The sequence below is a fragment of the Amblyraja radiata genome, chromosome 15 (genome assembly GCF_010909765.2).
Source record: "Amblyraja radiata isolate CabotCenter1 chromosome 15, sAmbRad1.1.pri, whole genome shotgun sequence".
NCBI lineage: Eukaryota > Metazoa > Chordata > Chondrichthyes > Rajiformes > Rajidae > Amblyraja > Amblyraja radiata.
Genome location: NC_045970.1, coordinates 41,702,229 through 41,721,050, shown reverse-complemented (window position 1 = coordinate 41,721,050; position 18,822 = coordinate 41,702,229). Strand labels below are relative to the sequence as shown.

The 18,822-nt window shown below is 42.8% G+C and overlaps 1 protein-coding gene across 4 annotated transcripts in view; it reads right to left on the bottom strand.

The window, feature by feature from the left end:
• Window positions 1-18,822, bottom strand: part of herc4 (HECT and RLD domain containing E3 ubiquitin protein ligase 4) — a 58,447-nt gene that overhangs the window by 12,672 nt on the left and 26,953 nt on the right. For all 4 annotated transcript variants that reach the window (XM_033034258.1, XM_033034260.1, XM_033034259.1 and 1 more), the window contains 6 exons: window positions 13,639-13,828; window positions 13,037-13,209; window positions 12,774-12,893; window positions 11,269-11,367; window positions 6,159-6,326; window positions 1,524-1,667 (listed from right to left, as the gene is read on the bottom strand). In XM_033034258.1, coding sequence (XP_032890149.1) covers window positions 1,524-1,667; window positions 6,159-6,326; window positions 11,269-11,367; window positions 12,774-12,893; window positions 13,037-13,209; window positions 13,639-13,828 — 894 coding nt within the window. The remainder of the gene's footprint in view (window positions 1-1,523; window positions 1,668-6,158; window positions 6,327-11,268; window positions 11,368-12,773; window positions 12,894-13,036; window positions 13,210-13,638; window positions 13,829-18,822) is intronic.

The following is an 18,822-nucleotide window of genomic DNA, read 5'->3' as shown; positions in this document are numbered from 1 at the left end:
ATACCTTAATATCTAACCAATAGTGAAACACAGTACTCCAAATGTGGTGGTACATAGAATATATAACTGCACAGCACAGGAACAGGCCCTTTGGCTCACAATGTCCGTGCCAAACATGATGCAGAGATACACTAATTTCCTCTGCCTACCCATATCCCTCTTTTCCCTACATATTCATGTACCTATAAAAACTCTTAAATGCCACATCGTGTCTGCCTCTTTCCCCACCTCTGACAGATCATTGCAGGCTCCCACCACACTGTGTAAATAAACTTGCCACACATATCTCCTTTAAATTTTGCCCCACTCACCTTAAAGCTATGCCCGCTAGTCTTTGTCATTCCCACCCTGGGAAAAAGGATTTGTCTGTCCACCCAACCAATCCCTCTTCAATACACTTCTTTCAGGCTTCCCCTCAGTCCCCAGTGCTGCAGAGAAAACAATCCAAGTATGTCCATCACCTCCTTATAGTAAATATCTCTAATCCAGGCAGCATTCTGGTAAACCTATACCGTGTCCAAAGCCACCACATTCTTCTCGTAATGAGGTTGACCAGAACTCAACTACACTCAAAAGGCGACCAAACCAAAGTCCTATAAAGCTACAACATAATGTTCTGATTCTTATACTCGATGCTACGTACGATGAAGGCAAGCATACCAGATGCCTTCTTTACCACTATCTACTTGTTTTGCCACTTTCATGGAGCTAATTACTTGGACACAATAACCCTCTGTAATCTGACTTCCCAAAGATATTGCATGGCCCCTTTTGATGCTTCTAATTGTCTGCTGGGTCTCATGACCGTACAATTGAAGCATCATTTCTAGTTATTCAATTTCTTTTATAATAAACAATATTGTTAGTTTTTCTAATTACCAGTAGGCACTGTAACAGGATATTTTGCAACTCTTGCACCAGGACATGCAGAGTTATCTGCCCCCGAGAGCTCTGCAATCTCTCATCACTTAGGTAATATGCTTCTTTTTACATTCCAGCCAAAATGGACAAGGTAACATTTGCCCACGATACTCCATTTGGCAGATCATTATCCATTCAATTCACCCATGAATATCCCTTTACAACTTCTCTGTGCTCTTCACATTTTCTTTCCTATCTTTGTGTCCCCAGCAAATGTAGCTACAACTCTGGTGCCTCATTAAAGCTTGTCAATAAATTGTAAATAATTGCCCAGCACTGATCCGTTTGACGCACGACTTATTTCATCATACTAACCAGAAAAATGTCTCATTTATGTTACTCCCTTTTATCTGTTAGACAGACTCTCTTCCATTTACCCTAGTCTTCATTTCTGCACTAAAGGCATACATTTTCTGCAATAACCTTTGATGCAGCACATTATCAAATGCCTTCTGGAAATCTCAGTGCATTCACTTTTTTTTTCTTTTTTTTAAAGACTCATCTTTGCATCGAGTCAGCTGCTTCATGCAACAGAGGTTCGGGTGTACACAGATATTTACAGAACAGTTACTAGTAGAGAGGGAATATTATAATTTTCATACCTGAAATGAAAACCAGATGAGCCTAGACTCCTCATAATATTGAAACATGCCATATTTAGGATCCAGCAAGTCTCTCATAATTAAGAGGAAAAATTCCTTACGGACACCTCCAGCATCTACAGCTTCTTCTCCAACAAAAATAACCTATGAATGAAAAGAGACATTCATCAATTCAATGCAAACCCATGGGAGCCACATAAAATAAATTGGGAATTGTTTGCAAAGGGAAAAAGATTGCCTCAACATCAGGGCCAGTAACATGTGACCAAGGGTGGAATCCATAATGGCACATTATTGGCCTGGGAAGAGGTGATGAAAGGATGCAAGGATGAGAACAGTGGAACTAGTAGGATGACTCAGGTGGGGAAAGAGGAATGCAGGAGTTACTTGAAATTAAATAAATCAACGTTCATTCTGTTGGCCACGATTTGTTCCGGCCTTTTCGTACCTCCAGTTCCCTCCCCTCTACTTTCAATCTGAAGAAGGGTTCTGACCCAAAATGTCACCCATCCTTTTTCTCCAGAGATGCTGCCGAATCCGCTAGGTTACTACAGCACCTTGTGTCTATCTCCGATTAAAGATAGTTCAGAGGTCAAGACTGCATTCTGGCTGGCGAGAGGACAATTCAGTTGTCTGTTAAGTTGGCAAGAAACTGTCCCTAGTCTGGAGGTATGCTTTTTCAAATTTGTTGGAGACATGCCAAACTTCGTGCGTCTTCTTAAGAGGCTATAGTGTGTTTTCTTGGCCATTCCTTCGATGTAGCTGGTCCAGTACAAATTGCTGGCGATATTTATTCTTTAGAACTTGAAGTTTTTGAACTGGAAGATTAGCTGAATCTCGACTTCAGCGCCATCAATGTATATTAGGGTGTGTGCGCGCGCTAGTTTGCTTCTTGAAGTCAATCACAATTTCCTTTGTGTTGCTGACATTGAGGGAGAGGCTGTTATCTTCTATTCCTTCACTCCAGAGATGCTGCCGCACCCGCTGAGTTTTTCCAGCATTTTTGTCTACATTCAATTTTTCCAGCATCTGCAGTTCTTTCTCAAACAACTAGATATAAATGTAAGGTACACAAAATTGCTGGAGAAACTCAGCGGGTGCAGCAGCATCTATGGAGCGAAGGAAATAGGCGTCGTTTCGGGCCGAAACCCTTCTTCAGACTGATGGGTTGGTGACGTTTACTGACAACAAAAAAGGAGTTGCAGACAGTGAGGAATGCTGTAAGATACAACGGGATATAGATCAGCTGCAGAAATTGGCAGAGAATGGTAGATGGCCATTACCAAGCAAGTGTGAGGTGTTGCACTTTGTGAGTTTGAATGTAAGGAAAGAGCATAAAGTTAATAACAAGACCTTCCACAGCATTGAAGTGCAGAGGGATCTTGTAGTCCTACTTGATAATGCACTAAAGGTAGCAACACAAGTGAATAGAGTAGTAAAGAAGAAGTATGGTATGTTTGCCTTTATTGCTAGGGGCATTGAAAGCAAGAGTCAGAAAGTCATGATGCAGCTGTATAGGACTTTGATTAAGCCTCATTTGGAATATTGCGTGCAATTCTGGCTGCCCGATTAGAGGCGTGCAGAGGGGTTTTACTAGAATGCTGCCTGGATTAGAGGCTTTCAGTTACAGGGAGAAATTGGATAGACTTGGATTATTTTCTCTGGGACAGACGTTGAGAGACTTGTTAGAAGAATATAAAATTACGAGAGGCATAGATGGAGTAGACAATCAGAACCATTTTCCTCAGGGGAGAAATCCAACACTGGAGGGTATAGCTATAAATTGAGAGGGGGAAAATTCAATGGAGATGTGCAGGGCAAGTTGGTTTTTTTACACAGAGATTGGTGGGAGCCAGGAACGCATTACCAAGGCTGGTGGTGGAGGGAGATACGATTGTGACTTTTAGATGGATACATGAAGTGCAGGGAATTGAGCGATATGGATCATGTGCAGATAGATGAGATCAGTTGAAGTCGGCATCATTTCCGACACAAACATTGTGGGTCAATGGTCCGTTCCCAAGTTGTACTTTTATGTACAAATATACTGACTCCTACTGTTATCTGGACTACACCTGCACCCACTCTGCATACTTTTTCTGGACAATGTCAAACTTTTTTTGTTAATTCATCATCACAAATTTGTCACTTTTTGTTTGCTATCACACAATAGAAGAGCTCGGGATGTTTCTAGATGTTAATGTTGCCAAGTAAATACACGTTGATGTGGAAGCTGCAATCACACAGTCAAATGAATGGTGACTTTTGATACTGAATATACACTGGAAGTTAGATGGCAAGGGCCCTGCCAGAGAATACCCAACCCGTGCCTAGCAGCCATGGCATATGTGACCTGTCCAGGGTACACAAAATTGCTGGAGGAACTCAGCGGGTGCAGCAGCATCTATGGAGCGAAGGAAATAGGCGACGTTTCGGGCCGAAACCCTTCTTCAGACTGATGGGGGGTGGGGAAAGAAAGAAGGAAAAGGGGAAGAGGAGGAGCCCGAGGGCGGGCGGATGGGAGGGAGGGAGGAGACAGCTAGAGGGTGAAGGAAGGGGAGGGGACAGCACAGGCTAGCCAAATTGGGGGAATTCAATGTTGATGCCATAGGGGCGCAAGGACCCCAGACGGAATATGAGGTGCTGTTCCTCCAATTTCCGCTGTTGCTCACTCTGGCAATGGAGGAGACCCAGGACAGAGAGGTCGGATTGGGAATGGGAGGGGGAGTTGAAGTGCTGAGCCACCGGGAGGTCATGTAGGTTAAGGCGGACCGAGCGGAGGTGTTCGGCGAAACGGTCGCCCAACCTACGCTTGGTCTCACCGATGTAAATTAGCTGACATCTAGAGCAGCGGATGCAGTAGATGAGGTTGGAGGAGATACAGGTGAACCTTTGTCGCACCTGGAACGACTGCTTGGGACCTTGAATGGAGTCGAGGGGGGAGGTGAAGGGACAGGTGTTGCATTTCTTGCGGTTGCAACGGAAAGTGCCCGGGGAGGGGGTGGTGCGGGAGGGAAGGGAAGAATTGACGAGGGAGTTGCGGAGGGAGCGGTCTTTGCGGAAGGCAGACATGGGGGGAGATGGGAAGATGTGGCGAGTGGTGGGGTCACGTTGGAGGTGGCGGAAATGGCGGAGGATTATGTGTTGTATTTGCCGGCTGGTGGGGTGAAAGGTGAGGACCAGAGGGACTCTGCCCTTGTTGCGTGTGCGGGGATGGGGAGAGAGAGCAGTGTTGCGGGGTATGGATGAGACCCTGGTGTGAGCCTCATCTATGGTGGCGGAGGGGAATCCCCGTTCCCTGAAGAACGAGGACATTTCATACCAGGGCATCGGAAATGTCCTCGTTCTTCAGGGAACGGGGATTCCCCTCCGCCACCATAGATGAGGCTCACACCAGGGTCTCATCCATACCCCGCAACACTGCTCTCTCTCCCCATCCCCGCACACGCAACAAGGGCAGAGTCCCTCTGGTCCTCACCTTTCACCCCACCAGCCGGCAAATACAACACATAATCCTCCGCCATTTCCGCCACCTCCAACGTGACCCCACCACTCGCCACATCTTCCCATCTCCCCCCATGTCTGCCTTCCGCAAAGACCGCTCCCTCCGCAACTCCCTCGTCAATTCTTCCCTTCCCTCCCGCACCACCCCCTCCCCGGGCACTTTCCGTTGCAACCGCAAGAAATGCAACACCTGTCCCTTCACCTCCCCCCTCGACTCCATTCAAGGTCCCAAGCAGTCGTTCCAGGTGCGACAAAGGTTCACCTGTATCTCCTCCAACCTCATCTACTGCATCCGCTGCTCTAGATGTCAGCTAATTTACATCGGTGAGACCAAGCGTAGGTTGGGCGACCGTTTCGCCGAACACCTCCGCTCGGTCCGCCTTAACCTACATGACCTCCCGGTGGCTCAGCACTTCAACTCCCCCTCCCATTCCCAATCCGACCTCTCTGTCCTGGGTCTCCTCCATTGCCAGAGTGAGCAACAGCGGAAATTGGAGGAACAGCACCTCATATTCCGTCTGGGGTCCTTGCGCCCCTATGGCATCAACATTGAATTCCCCCAATTTGGCTAGCCTGTGCTGTCCCCTCCCCTTCCTTCACCCTCTAGCTGTCTCCTCCCACCCTCCCATCCGCCCGCCCTCGGGCTCCTCCTCTTCCCCTTTTCCTTCTTTCTTTCCCCACCCCCCATCAGTCTGAAGAAGGGTTTCGGCCCGAAACGTCGCCTATTTCCTTCGCTCCATAGATGCTGCTGCACCCGCTGAGTTCCTCCAGCAATTTTGTGTACCTTCGATATTCCAGCATCTGCAGTTCCCTTTTAACACTGTGACCTGTCCAGTGTAGTTTCTGATCAGTGATGATCCAATGAATGTTGCCGATTTGGTCCCAATACTATGAATCTCAATGAATGTTGGAGTTGGGAATAAGCTGTTGAGGGAATAATTGTGCCCATTCTTGTAATAAATGACTATTTTCATTTAGCAAACTGCAATGTGACTCAACAGGAAAAGGAGACTATGGAAGTGACTAGTTTCAGGTTCCTACTACATTGCTCAAATTATACAATTCAAAGAGTCATACCTGAAATTAATAAAATTAGACAAGATGCTTCCAGACTATAATTGAAAAAAATACCTTTAATGGTTTTTTGAAGTCAACATTCTTGCTTTTCCTCAACACCTGGACAGCATCTTCAACAATATGGTCCCTTCGTACAATCAACACAAGACAGGGATTAACTGCATCAACCACAGGCAAGAAAAACGATGAAAAATTTTGTCTGTGTGCCTGGTCAACTGCCATCTGTAATGTGGAAAAAGTTAGTAATTCATTTAATGTTAAATGTATTTTAGAAATGCAAAACACTGAGGTTGAGGAGAAATGTGTGGCACCAACATTGTGAGCTGGAGTATTGTTCTATGAATATTTAACTGAAAATCAAATCACAAATGTTTAAATGTCATATGCACCAGCAACGGAACAAAATTCTTACTTGCTGTATCTTTGCAGGCCTTTTAACACAGTAACACAAATTATACAATAATCAATAATGAAGATCAATAAATAATTATGCAACAATAAATAATAACCAGGACTGTAGAAGCACCTGAAAGAAAATGTATTTCAAGTATATTTTAATTTCACATAGTGCAAAATTTATAACAAAAAAAAGTGCTGGAGTAACTCATCTCTGGAGAACTTACATAGGTGGCACTTTGGGTCTAGAGCCTTCTTCAGGCTAATTGTGGTTAGGGGGCGTGCGAAAGCTGGAGAAGAGGAGGGGCAGGAAGTGCACGCATAGCAAGGGATAAGTGGATACACGGGAGGAGGTTTTGCATAGAAAGATTGCTGGACAAAGGCTAGAGATAAAAAGATTAAAGATAAGGATAGAAGAGTTGCAAATTGTGAACCCAGGAGGAGGAGAAAAGGGTGCGAGTCCAGATGGGCCACAGGGAAGAAGGTGGATGGTTTGGTAAGTTACATAAAATTGGAGAATTCAATGTTCATACCATTGGGGCTATAAGCTACCCAAGTGAATATGAAGTGCTATTCTTCCAGCTTACGCATGCCTCCAATCTGGCAATGGAGGAGGCCCAGGATAGAAAAGTCAGTATGGAAACGAGGAGAAGAGTCAAGATGGTTAGCAAATGAGAGATCCAGTAGGCCCTGGCGAACTGAGCACATGTGTTTGGCAAATTGATCTCCGAGTCCATGCTTGGTTTCGCTTTTGTAAAGGAGGCCAGAATGGGAACACCGGATGCAGAAGATGAGGTTATAGGAGGTGCACATGAACCTCCGTCTCATCTGGGATGGCATATCCTTTTTCACAGTAAGAGAAATGCCAATGCTATTACCAATTTGCCACCATATTTAATTTGAGTATTAAAATCAAGCAGTAAGAAAAATCTCCAAATATTTGTGTACAGCTTGCTTTGTTTTCAGGCATCCTGAATAAAATATAATCACTCAAAATAATTCTTGGCCTTTCAAAGATGCCAAGATATTGGCTACTATGAGAAATTCCATCTTCGGATAGTCACTTTTTTTTTGCACAGTGATCAGTCTATCTTTTAACATTTTCCAAAGAATTTATATCCAAAATAAAAATATAATTAGGCCATAGTCAAAAGTAGCAAAGAATCACTACGCATTGCCACCGTAAGGTTGCAATGTTAAAATCTGCTCTTGAAACTTGCATGTAGTTCTGATCGCTCCATTACAGGGAGAATGCGGATGCTGATAGAAGTACGAGAGATATATAAAATTATTAGAGGCATAGATAGGGTAGACAGTCAGAAGCTTTTTTCCCCAGGATGGAAATAACAAATATTAGAGGGCATAGGTTTAAGATGTGAGGGGCAAAGTTTAAAGGAGATTTGTGGGGCACAGAAGGTGGCGAGTGCCTGGAATCCTGGGGTGGTGTTGAAGGCTGATACAATCGTCTTTTAGATAGGGACATGGATATGCAGAGAATGGAGGAATATGGATTACGTGCAGGCAGATGAGAGTTGGACTTGGCATCGTGTTCGACACACACATTGTGGGTAGGAGGGCCTATTCTTATGCTGTACTGTTCTAGGTGCTAACTGCCGTCTCCCATTCAGTTTCCCCCCCCCAAATTTCCAACATTTGCTGTTCCTTGCACTGATTAAACTGTGACATCATATATGGCAGGAACTTTTTCCTTTCTCAAACTTCACATAATAACATTGCGCATGTTGTTCCATTGTTTAAAAAGGGTTCTAAGAGTAAACCTAGCAATTATAGACCTGTTAGTTTGACGTCAGTGGTGGGCAAATTAACGGAAAGGATACTTAGAGATAATATATATAAGCATCTGGATAAACAGGGTCTGATTAGGAACAGTCAACATGAATTTGTGCCTGGAAGGTCATGTTTGACTAATCTTCTTGAATTTTTTGAAGAGGTGACTCGGGAAATTGATGAGGGTAAAGCAGTGGATGTTGTATACAGTGGCTTGCAAGTTTTCATACCCCTTGAACTTTTCCACATTTTGTCATGTTACAACCACAAACGTAAATGTATTTTATTGGGATTTTATGTGATAGACCAACACAAAGTGGTGCATAATTGTGAAGTGGAAGGAAAATGACACATGGTTTTCAAATTTTTTACAAATAAAAAAACTGAAAAATGTGGCGTGCAAAAGTATTCAGCCCCCCTGAGTCAATACTTTGTAGAACCACCTTTTGCTGCAATTACAGCTGCAAGTCTTTTAGGGTATGTCTCTACCAGCTTTGCACATCTAGAGACTGAAATGTTTGCCCATTCTTCTTTGCAAAATAGCTCAAGCTCAGTCAGATTGGATGGAGAGCGTCTGTGAACAGCAATTTTCAAGTCTTGCCAGAGATTCTCAATTGGATTTAGGTCTGGACTTTGACTGGGCTATTCTAACACATGAATATGCTTTGATCTAAACCATTCCATTGTAGCTCTGGCTGTATGTTTAGGGTCGTTGTCCTGCTGGAAGGTGAACCTCCGCTCCAGTATCAAGTCTTTTGCAGACTCTAACAGGTTTTCTTCCAAGATTGCCCTGTATTTGGCTCCATCCATCTTCCCATCAACTCTGACCAGCTTCCCTGTCCCTGCTGAAGAAAAGCATCCCCACAGCATGATGCTGTCACCACCATGTTTCACAGTGGGGATGGTGTGTTCAGGGTGATGTGCAGTATTAGTTTTCCGCCACACATAGCGTTTTGCATTTAGGCCAAAAACTTCAATTTTGTTCTCATCGACCAGAGCACCTTCCTCCACACGTTTGCTGTGTCCCCCACATGGCTTGTGGCAAACTGCAAACGGGACTTCTTATGGCTTTTTTTCCAACAATGGCTTTCTTCTTGCCACTCTTCCATAAAGGCCCGATTTGTGGAGTGCACGACTAATAGTTGTCCTGTGGACAGATTCTCCCACCTGAGCTGTGGATCTCTGCAGCTCCTCCAGAGTTACCATGGGCCTCTTCGCTGCTTCTCTGATCAATGCTCTCCTTGCCCCGCCTGTCAGTTTAGGTGGACGGCCATGTCTTGGTAGGTTTGCAGTTGTGCCATACTCTTTCCATTTTCGGATGATGGATTGAACAGTGCTCCGTGAGATGTTCAAAGCTTGGGATATTTTTTTATAACCTAACCCTGCTTTAAACTTCTCCACAACGTTATCCCTGACCTGTCTGGTGTGTTCCTTGGGCTTCATGATGCTGTTTGTTCACTAATGTTCTCTAACAAACCTCTGAGGCCTTCACAGAACAGCTGTATTTATACTGAGATTAGATTACACACAAGTGGACTCTATTTACTAATTAGGTGACTTCTGAAGGCAATTGGTTGTACTGGATTTTATTTAGGGGTATCAGAGTAAAGGGGGCTGAATACTTTTGCACACCACACTTTTCAGTTTTTTATTTGTAAAAAAAATTTGAAAAGCATGTATCATTTTCCTTCCACTTCACAATTATGCGCCACTTTGTGTTGGTCTATCACATAAAATCCCAATAAAATACATTTATGTTTGTGGTTGTAACGTGACAAAATGTGGAAAAGTTCAAGGGGTATGAAAACTTTTGCAAGCCACTGTATATGGACTTCAGTAAGGCCTTTGACAAGGTTCCTCATGGAAGGTTGGTTAAGAAGGTTCAATTGTTGGGTATTAATGGTGGAGTAACAAGATGGATTAAACAGTGGCTGAATGGGAGATGCCAGAGAGTAATGGTGGATGGCTATTTGTCAGGTTGGAGGCCAGTGACTAGTGGGGTGCCACAGGGATCGGTGTTGGGTCCACTGTTGTTTGTCATGTACATCAATGATCTGGATGATGATGATATGCCAGTTGGAAGAGTGGGCTGAAAGATGGCAGATGGAGTTTAATGCTGATAAGTGTGAGGTGCTACATCTTGGCAGGACAAATCAAAATAGGACGTACATGGTAAATCGTAGGGAATTGAAGAATGCAGTTGAACAGAGGGATCTGGGAATAACTGTGCACAGTTCCCTGAAGGTGGAATCTCATGTAGATAGGGTGGTAAAGAAAGCTTTTGGTGTGCTGGCCTTTATAAATCAGAGCATTGAGTATAGAAGTTGGGATGTAATGTTAAAATTGTACAAGGCATTGGTGAAGCCAATTCTGGAGTATGGTGTACAATTTTGGTCGCCTAATTATAGGAAGGATGTCAACAAAATAGAGAGAGTACAGAGGAGATTTATTAGATTGTTGCCTGGGTTTCAGCAACTAAGTTACAGAGAAAAGTTGAACAAGTTAGGTCTTTATTCTTTGGAGTGCAGAAGGTTAAGGGGGGACTTGATAGAGGTCTTTAAAATGATGAGAGGGATAGACAGAGTTGACGTGGATAAGCTTTTCCCACTGAGAGTAGGGAAGTTTCAAACAAGAGGACATGACTTGAGAATTAAGGGGCAGAAGTTTAGGGGTAACATGAGGGGGAACTTATTTACTCAGAGAGTGGTAGCTGTGTGGAATGAGCTTCCAGTGAAGGTGGTGGAGGCAGGTTCGATTTTATCATTTAAAAATAAATTAGATAGTTATATGGACAGGAAAGGAATGGAGGGTTATGGTCTGAGTACAGGTAGATGGGACTAGGGGAGAATGCGTGTTCGGCACGAACTAGAAGGGCCGAGGGCCTGTTTCCGTGCTGTAATTGTTATATGGTTATATTATATGGTTAACATTGTTTCAATCCACTGCAATGATTTTAATGATTGACAGAATATGTACTCGCCTGCATTTGTAAGATGGCATCGGTCTGCAACAGTGTTGTTTTTGCTTGAGCATCAAATACAAATGGATAAGTACAAATTGTAATTGGCATATCCGGCAACTAAAATAATATAAATGAATAAAACTTGCATCACATGAATTGAAGATTGATTTTTATTTAAGAACTGATACATTCAAACAAATTGTGCTGGACCAAAAAGATATTTCAGATGATGCTGTACATGAAACATTTTAAACAGCAACTAACTGCGGGCAGCTGATTCTCTTAAACATGAATCAGAAGCTGACCTGTGTTAATTTAAGGATAAACAGTGGCCAAGAATCCAAAGAGATCTAATTTACTTACCTTCAAAACCGAACAAATCAGCTGCTAAAACAAGCTATCTGAAAGATAAGGTAGGCAAAAATGCTGGAGAAACATCGCTTGCTAATGTAACACTCCTTTGGTACTCCTTTAGTACTTGGATATTGTATTCAAATCAGTGGAATGGAACATAAACCATGGGACCATTTACAAGAATGTTGCCAGGATTCAGAGGCTTGAGCTATAGGGAGAGATCAGGCATGCTAGGACTTTATTCCTTGGAGCGCAGGAAGCCAAGAGGTGATCTTATAGAGGTGTATAAAATCATGAGGGGAATTGATTGGGTGAATTCACCCAGGGCAGGTGGATAATGAACCAAAGGGCATAGATTTATGGTGAGAGGGGAAAGATTTAAGGGAAACCCGAGATACATTTATTATTCAGTGGGTATATGTAATGAGATGCTAGAGGGGTTAGTTGAGGCAGGTACAATAACAACATTTAAAAGACATGAACAGGTACATGGTTAGGAAAGGTTTAGTGGGACATGGACCAAATGCAGGCAAATTAGTAGCTTAAATGGGGCTTCTTGGTCAGCATGGACGGGTTGGGCTGAAGGGCCTGTTTCCATATTCTATGACTATGACTCAAGCTGCAACGATAACACGATAAATGAACAATGAACAATGGAGGACCCGGCATGGTCTGCCGTGAGGGGGAGAACAAAGGACAAACTGGCGGTGGTACTTTGTAACTTTGGGAGAAGGAGAGAAAGGGGGAGGGGGAGAGAGGCTTGGCCAACAACCTAACCTTCGGCCTCCAAGACGTAGGTACATCTTCGTGCCTTATTTTTGGGTAAAAAAAAAAAAAAAAGATAGCATCTTCATTGCCGGCAAATACGGTACTTATTTGGTAGTATCCAGTGGCTGAATAGTAACCACCTATTTGTTAAACTACCTTTATGAAATCCAAATCCAATAGGGTTCTGACATCCCAGAGTAGCAACTATTATTTTAGGTGTAAAACTATGGATGGTTGCATATGAGACAAGGCTATTATACAGTACAATTCACCTATTTAAAAAAATGTTCAATAGCAATTGGATAATTAAAATAAATGATAACTTTCAGTTCCACTTTAGTACATGAAGTGCAGTGAAGAATTATTCTAACCATAAATATAGGTAAAAATCTTTCACTTACTACTCCATATACTTTGCGTTGAAGCCAGTTTACATAATCATTTCTGATGTCTGTCAAGTCTTGTACTTCATGGATATAGAATTTGTCATACTGAATTATTTGTCCAGCTCTCTCATTTACCTGAATGAACAGAATTGAAACACCCAAAAATAGAAGTTTTGAGAGCACAGCAGTTAAAGTAGCAGATAACCATTAAAAGTTGGACAAAGCCAAAAAGCACAACTTGCATTACCAAGAATATATGAATGCAATTTTCAACTTACTCCATGAAGAACTGCCAATACTTCCAGGGCAGATTTTAGAAAATTATTCCAAGTAATTTGCTCAGAACTAGGCATCCCACTCTCAGCCAATTTCAGAAGAAATACGACAACATCCTTATAAAGTTCCACAACTTTCTGAAAGAAAGCAGGTTCCAGTGCAGCCCACCAATTTTCTAGGATGTTTGAATTAGAATGCGTAAATGACAAAAAAAAATTAAGAATACAACATACAAATAATAATCAGAAAATGCTGGAAATACTCAGGTTTCTATATTGATTTCTCCAACTAACCTCTGCACTCTCTCTCTATCCCTCCTCCACCCAAATTGCACCCGCAAACAGCTAACAATGGCATTTCCTTTACCATTGTTACTTTTTTTTTGCAATCTTTCATTCATTTGTTCTATCTCTACATCACTGTCTATATCTCTCGTCTATATCTCCCCCCACATCAGTCTGAAGAGTCTCGACCTGAAACGTCACCCATTCCTTGTCTCCAGCGATGCTGCTTGTCCCGCTGAGGTACTTGCAGTTCCTTCCTATATAATACTTTCCCAGATATTTATTCCCTCAATTTCCAATAATTAATAAAACATATTTACCAAGTACTTTCAGTGGCATTTTTTCTAATTTTACTATAGCCATTGCCAGTGGAATAGCTAATGTCACATAATTGTTGGCATCATTCATGGGAGGGCATTCTGGAAGAGTAATGTAGATTCTCAAAGCCTCGATATCAGGTGGGGAATTAGAAAGCCTTGGAATTAAATTTTTCTCCATACTCGCTGCTATCTGGAGATAACATAAGAAATACAAATTAACAATTGGAAACAAAAATAATTCCTACTTATTTTAGGCACTCAGAAATCTATTATTTTATCTTTATGTTAATTCAAATTAAAAGTTCACATAAATCAACAGGAGGAAAAAAATCTTACATTAGAGAAGAAACATTGACAATTTAACCAAATGCTTTCTCTCAAAATGGAACATGAATTTTATAATGAATTACCATAAAAGTTATACTAAATTTTAAATTTAGTATCTTCTAGTTCAAGTTCAAGTTCAAGTTAGTTTATTGTCATGTGTCCCTGTATAGGACAATGAAATTCTTGCTTTGCTTAAGCACACAGAAAATAGTAGGCATTTACTACAAAACAGATAAATGTGTCCATATACCATGATATAAATATATACACACATGAATAAATAAACTGATAGTGCAAATAACAGAAAGTGGTTGGTAATAATCAGAGTTTTGTCCGAGCCAGGTTTAATAGCCTGATGGCTGAGGGGAAGTAACTATTCCTGAACCTGGTTGTTGCAGTCTTCAGGCTCCTGTACCTTCTACCTGAAGGTAGCAGGGAGATGAGTGTGTGGCCAGGATGGTGTGGGTCTTTCATGATACTGCCAGCCTTTTTGAGGCAGCGACTGCGATAGATCCCCTCGATTTCACAATGAGAAATACAACTTCATAGTCTGTTTCAAATAAAACCTAATTTCAAGTAATTCCACAATTAAATATTTAATATGCCTGACAGTTATTTGCAGTTAAGAATAGATGTAGAAGAGACTAGATCAGAGCTGCCAAGTTTTGTCAGAGCATTTCAGTATTTTAGTACCTGAAAATCAGTATTTTGATGAGGAAATCAGTATTTTTACACGGTTCCATTTTGCTGAATGTCACTTTGCTACCAATTGACATGTCTTCTACGCACCTTACTTGACAGTGCATTCATTGCCATCTCTTTGTATACTTCTGTTTGAACAGCTGCTGATGATGTAGAAGCCATTTTGGAAGCCTCCCTCTTCCTCCCTCGCTCGCTCTCTCCCTCTCTCCCTCCTTCCTCCTCCCTCCCTTCCCCTCCTTTTTTTTCTCCCTCCCTCTTATTCCCTCTCTCCTTCTCCCTCTCCGAACAGTCTGTGACCCATAACGCTGTGGCCATAGCGCTATGTGTAAAGCCCATAGCGCCAAGTGTAATGGCAATAGCGCTCCAGCTGGTACCGCTATAATTAGAACCCATAGCGCTGTCCGTTTACATTCCCACGCGCTAAACTGACAGCGCTGTTTAAACCTGTAGCGGGACAGACAGATCAAAGCTTACAAAAATAATCATCCAGATCTTGAAATTTAAAATACTAATAGATTTAATCTGCTATAATTTTTAGAGTTACAGTATGACTTTATATCCTTGCATTTTTTAAGCAGCAAGATGAAACAGGAAGTCGGGCCGATTTAACAAAAATCCGTATTTTACAAAGCAAATCCGTACATCCATATTCTTATCGCATTTCTGTACAAAATACAGAAAATCCGTACTACTTGGCAGCTCTGCTAGATGTAAATATATCAGAACCATCTCAGGCCACAATAGAGTTCCACCTCATCTGCTTTGGTGAGCAACAAGCTATCTGCACCTGCTTGTCTTCTAATCTCATTTAGCAAAACACTAGTACCTCGATTAGTGTTATCCCCTGTATAATGATTTGTTTTAGCATACTTGTCCCGTCAGTCAAAATACTCACACGTACAACTCCTCCACCTATTTATTATATAAATTGCATCCATTTTGGCTTTTGTTATTCTCGGAACATGATGCTGCTCTCCCTGCCACTGTGCTGAGAATCTAGTATCGATCTCCATTCTCAAAGAATTGCCTTTGGCTCTGACTGGGACTGCCTGTGAGGATTGACATTGGGCAAGTCAGAGACAGCAATGTGGTCACTCAGTACTGAACTGTGCAATTTGGATCTGCACATCTCTGCAGGAGTTCCTTGGGGTAGAGTCCTTGGCCCATCCATCTTCAGCTGCTGCATTAATGACTTTCTTTCAATCGCAAGGTCAGACGTTGGGATATTTATTGATGATAACAATGTTCAGCACACTTTAACTTCTCCGGTAATTAAGCAGTTAACAATCAAATGCAGCAACACATGGACAACAGCCAGGCCTGGTAGGACGCAAGCAACATTTATGCCAATAAAGTACTAGGTCTGAAGAAGGGTTTCGGCCCGAAACGTTGCCTATCTCCTTCGCTCCATAGATGCTGCTGCACCCGCTGAGTTTCTCCAGCATTTTTGTGTACTCGGGCAATGATGAAACTCCATCCATCAGTCCCTGACCATTAATGGCACTACCATCACCGAATCTCTCACTAACAATATCCTGGGGTGGTAATCATTTACTAGAAACTGAACCGGACTAGCCATAAACACAAAATGGCTACATGCCCAAAGGACCTCCTGTCGACCCACCTACGGCTCGAGAATTCTCGCTATGCTCCATGGCGGCTTCGTTCTAGTCGCCGCTAAATTTTAAACATGTTGAAAAATTCACGGCGACCATAATGAAGCCGCCACTAGTTCCCAGAATGCGTGAACTCCTCACGACCATGAAGGCGGCTCCCCGGCAACCACCCGCGAACCTGTGGCGACTGCATAGTCTCCTGCAGTCATCTAAGTAGAACAGGCCCATAACTCTTTAAAGCCTGTCTGCCATCTGCAAGACTCAAGTCAGGAGGGTGATGAAATATCCTTCCTGCTGGAGGAACTCAGCAGGTCAGGCAGCATCTGTGCAGGAGAAATGGACAGTCGATGTTTTGAGTGGAGACCCTTTCTATGAATGAAATATTCGCCACCTGCCTAGATGAGTGCAGCCTCAACAAAACTAAAGCAGCTTGACACCATACAGGACATAATAACTAGTCAATAGGCACCCCATTCATAACTATTATTTCACTCCACCACCGACTTACAACAACATCAATTTGCGCCGTCTACAGGATGCACTGCAGCAACTCGCCAAAATTCCTTCAATAGCAAGTTTCAAACCCAGGACCTCTGTCACTTAAAAGGATGTGATCACCACCAACTGGAAGTACCTTCCAAGTAATCAACCATCCTGCCTTAGAAATATAAAAATGTCCCTTGACCATTGTAAAGAAGGCACATCAGCGACTCTACTTCCTGAGAAGATTACGGAGATTAGGCATGTCGAACAGGATTCTCCTAAACTTCTACAGGTGCACGGGTGAGAGCATTCTGACTGGTTGCATTGTGGTCTGGTTCGGCAACTTGAACGTCCAGGAGCGAAAAAGACTACAAAAAGTTGTGACCACTGCCCAGTCCATCACCGGCTTTGACCTACCCACCGTCGAAGGGATCTATTGCAGTCGCTGCCTCAAAAAGGCAGCCAAAATCATCAAGGACCCACACCATCCTGGCCACACACATATCTTACCACTTCCATCAGGAAGAAGGTACAGGAGCCTGAAGACTGTAACGTCCAGGTTCAGGAACAGCTTCTTCCCCACAGCCATTAAACACAACGTATAAGCTCTGAGCTCCGAACTGCAAAAGACTATATTATTATTTGTTATTTGCACTATTTTTTATTTATTGAACTTTTTTCTTTTTTTTCCCCTTATATACAATGTTTACATATTTACATTTTCTGTTGTGCTGCAGCAAGTAAGAATTTCATTGTCCCGTCCGGGACATATGACAATAAAACACTCTTGACTCTTGCTGGGTCCAAACCCTGAAACCCTCTCCTGAGCACTGTGGGTATACCCACACCTCAAGCTCCGCAGCAGTTAAAAAAAGTAGCTCACCACCATTTCAAGAGTAATTAAGGATGGGCAATTAAACACCAATTGCCCATCCTGCATTGTCCTCATCCTTAGAAAGAATGAAAAAAACCCTAGCCGGCACAAGGACAAACAGTAACTTAGTTTAGTTAATTATTGTCACGTACCGAGGTACAGGAACATGCTATTTGTGGCATACTATCCAGTCAACGAATAGACTTTACATGATAACAATCAAGCCATCTAGTGCACAGATACAGGATCATGGGTATAACATTTAGTGCAACAAAGTCAATTGAATATAGTTCAAATATCTCCAATGAGGTAGATGGGAGGCCATGACCGCACTCCAGCCAGTGAGAGGATGCTTCAGTTGTCTGATAACAGCTGGGAAGAAACCCCAAATCTGGAGGCAAGCTTTTTTAAAACCTATAACTCTTGCCTGATGGGTGAGTGGAGAAGAGGGAGTGAGGGCAAGACTTGTCCTCCATTATTCTAGTGGCATTTGAGGCAGTGTGAAATGCAGAGCGATTCCATGGCAGGGAGTTTGGTTTGCATGATGGTCTGGGCCACGTCCACAAATCTCCGCAATTTCTTGCGGGCTTCCCAAGCCTTCTAAGGAAGCAGACGAGTTGGTGTGCATTTTTGGCCATTGCATCTTTAGATGTGGTTTTTCCAGTACAAATAGCTGGTCATATTTATTCCTAGGAAATTAAAACTTGCGACCATCTCTACTTCGGCACCATGGATGTACGTGTATTGCTTTGTTTCTTAAATGCAATCACAACCTCCTTTGTCTTGTTGACATTGAGGAGGAGGTTGTTGGCTAGGCACCTTGAACCCAGAGAAAGGAATATATGGAGAGTGGACCAGGGGTGGGGAAGAGAAGATCCTGAACCTCCTCCATTGTCAGTGAGGCCAGATGCAAATTGGAGTAACAGCACCACATATTCCGCATGGGTGGCTTCCAACCCAACAGCACCAACATCGAATTCTCAATTGGTTGATACATAATCTTTCCTTCATCCCATCGCCTTCCACTTTACTTTTAGCTTTTGTCTGTAACCCCACCCATTTGCCACCCTCCGTTCCCCCCCCTAACCTATATCCACCTATCTTGCCAGGCTTTACTCCACCCACTCTTTTCACAGATCTCTACCCCATATTCAGTCAGTCTGAAGAAAAGGCCCCGACCCG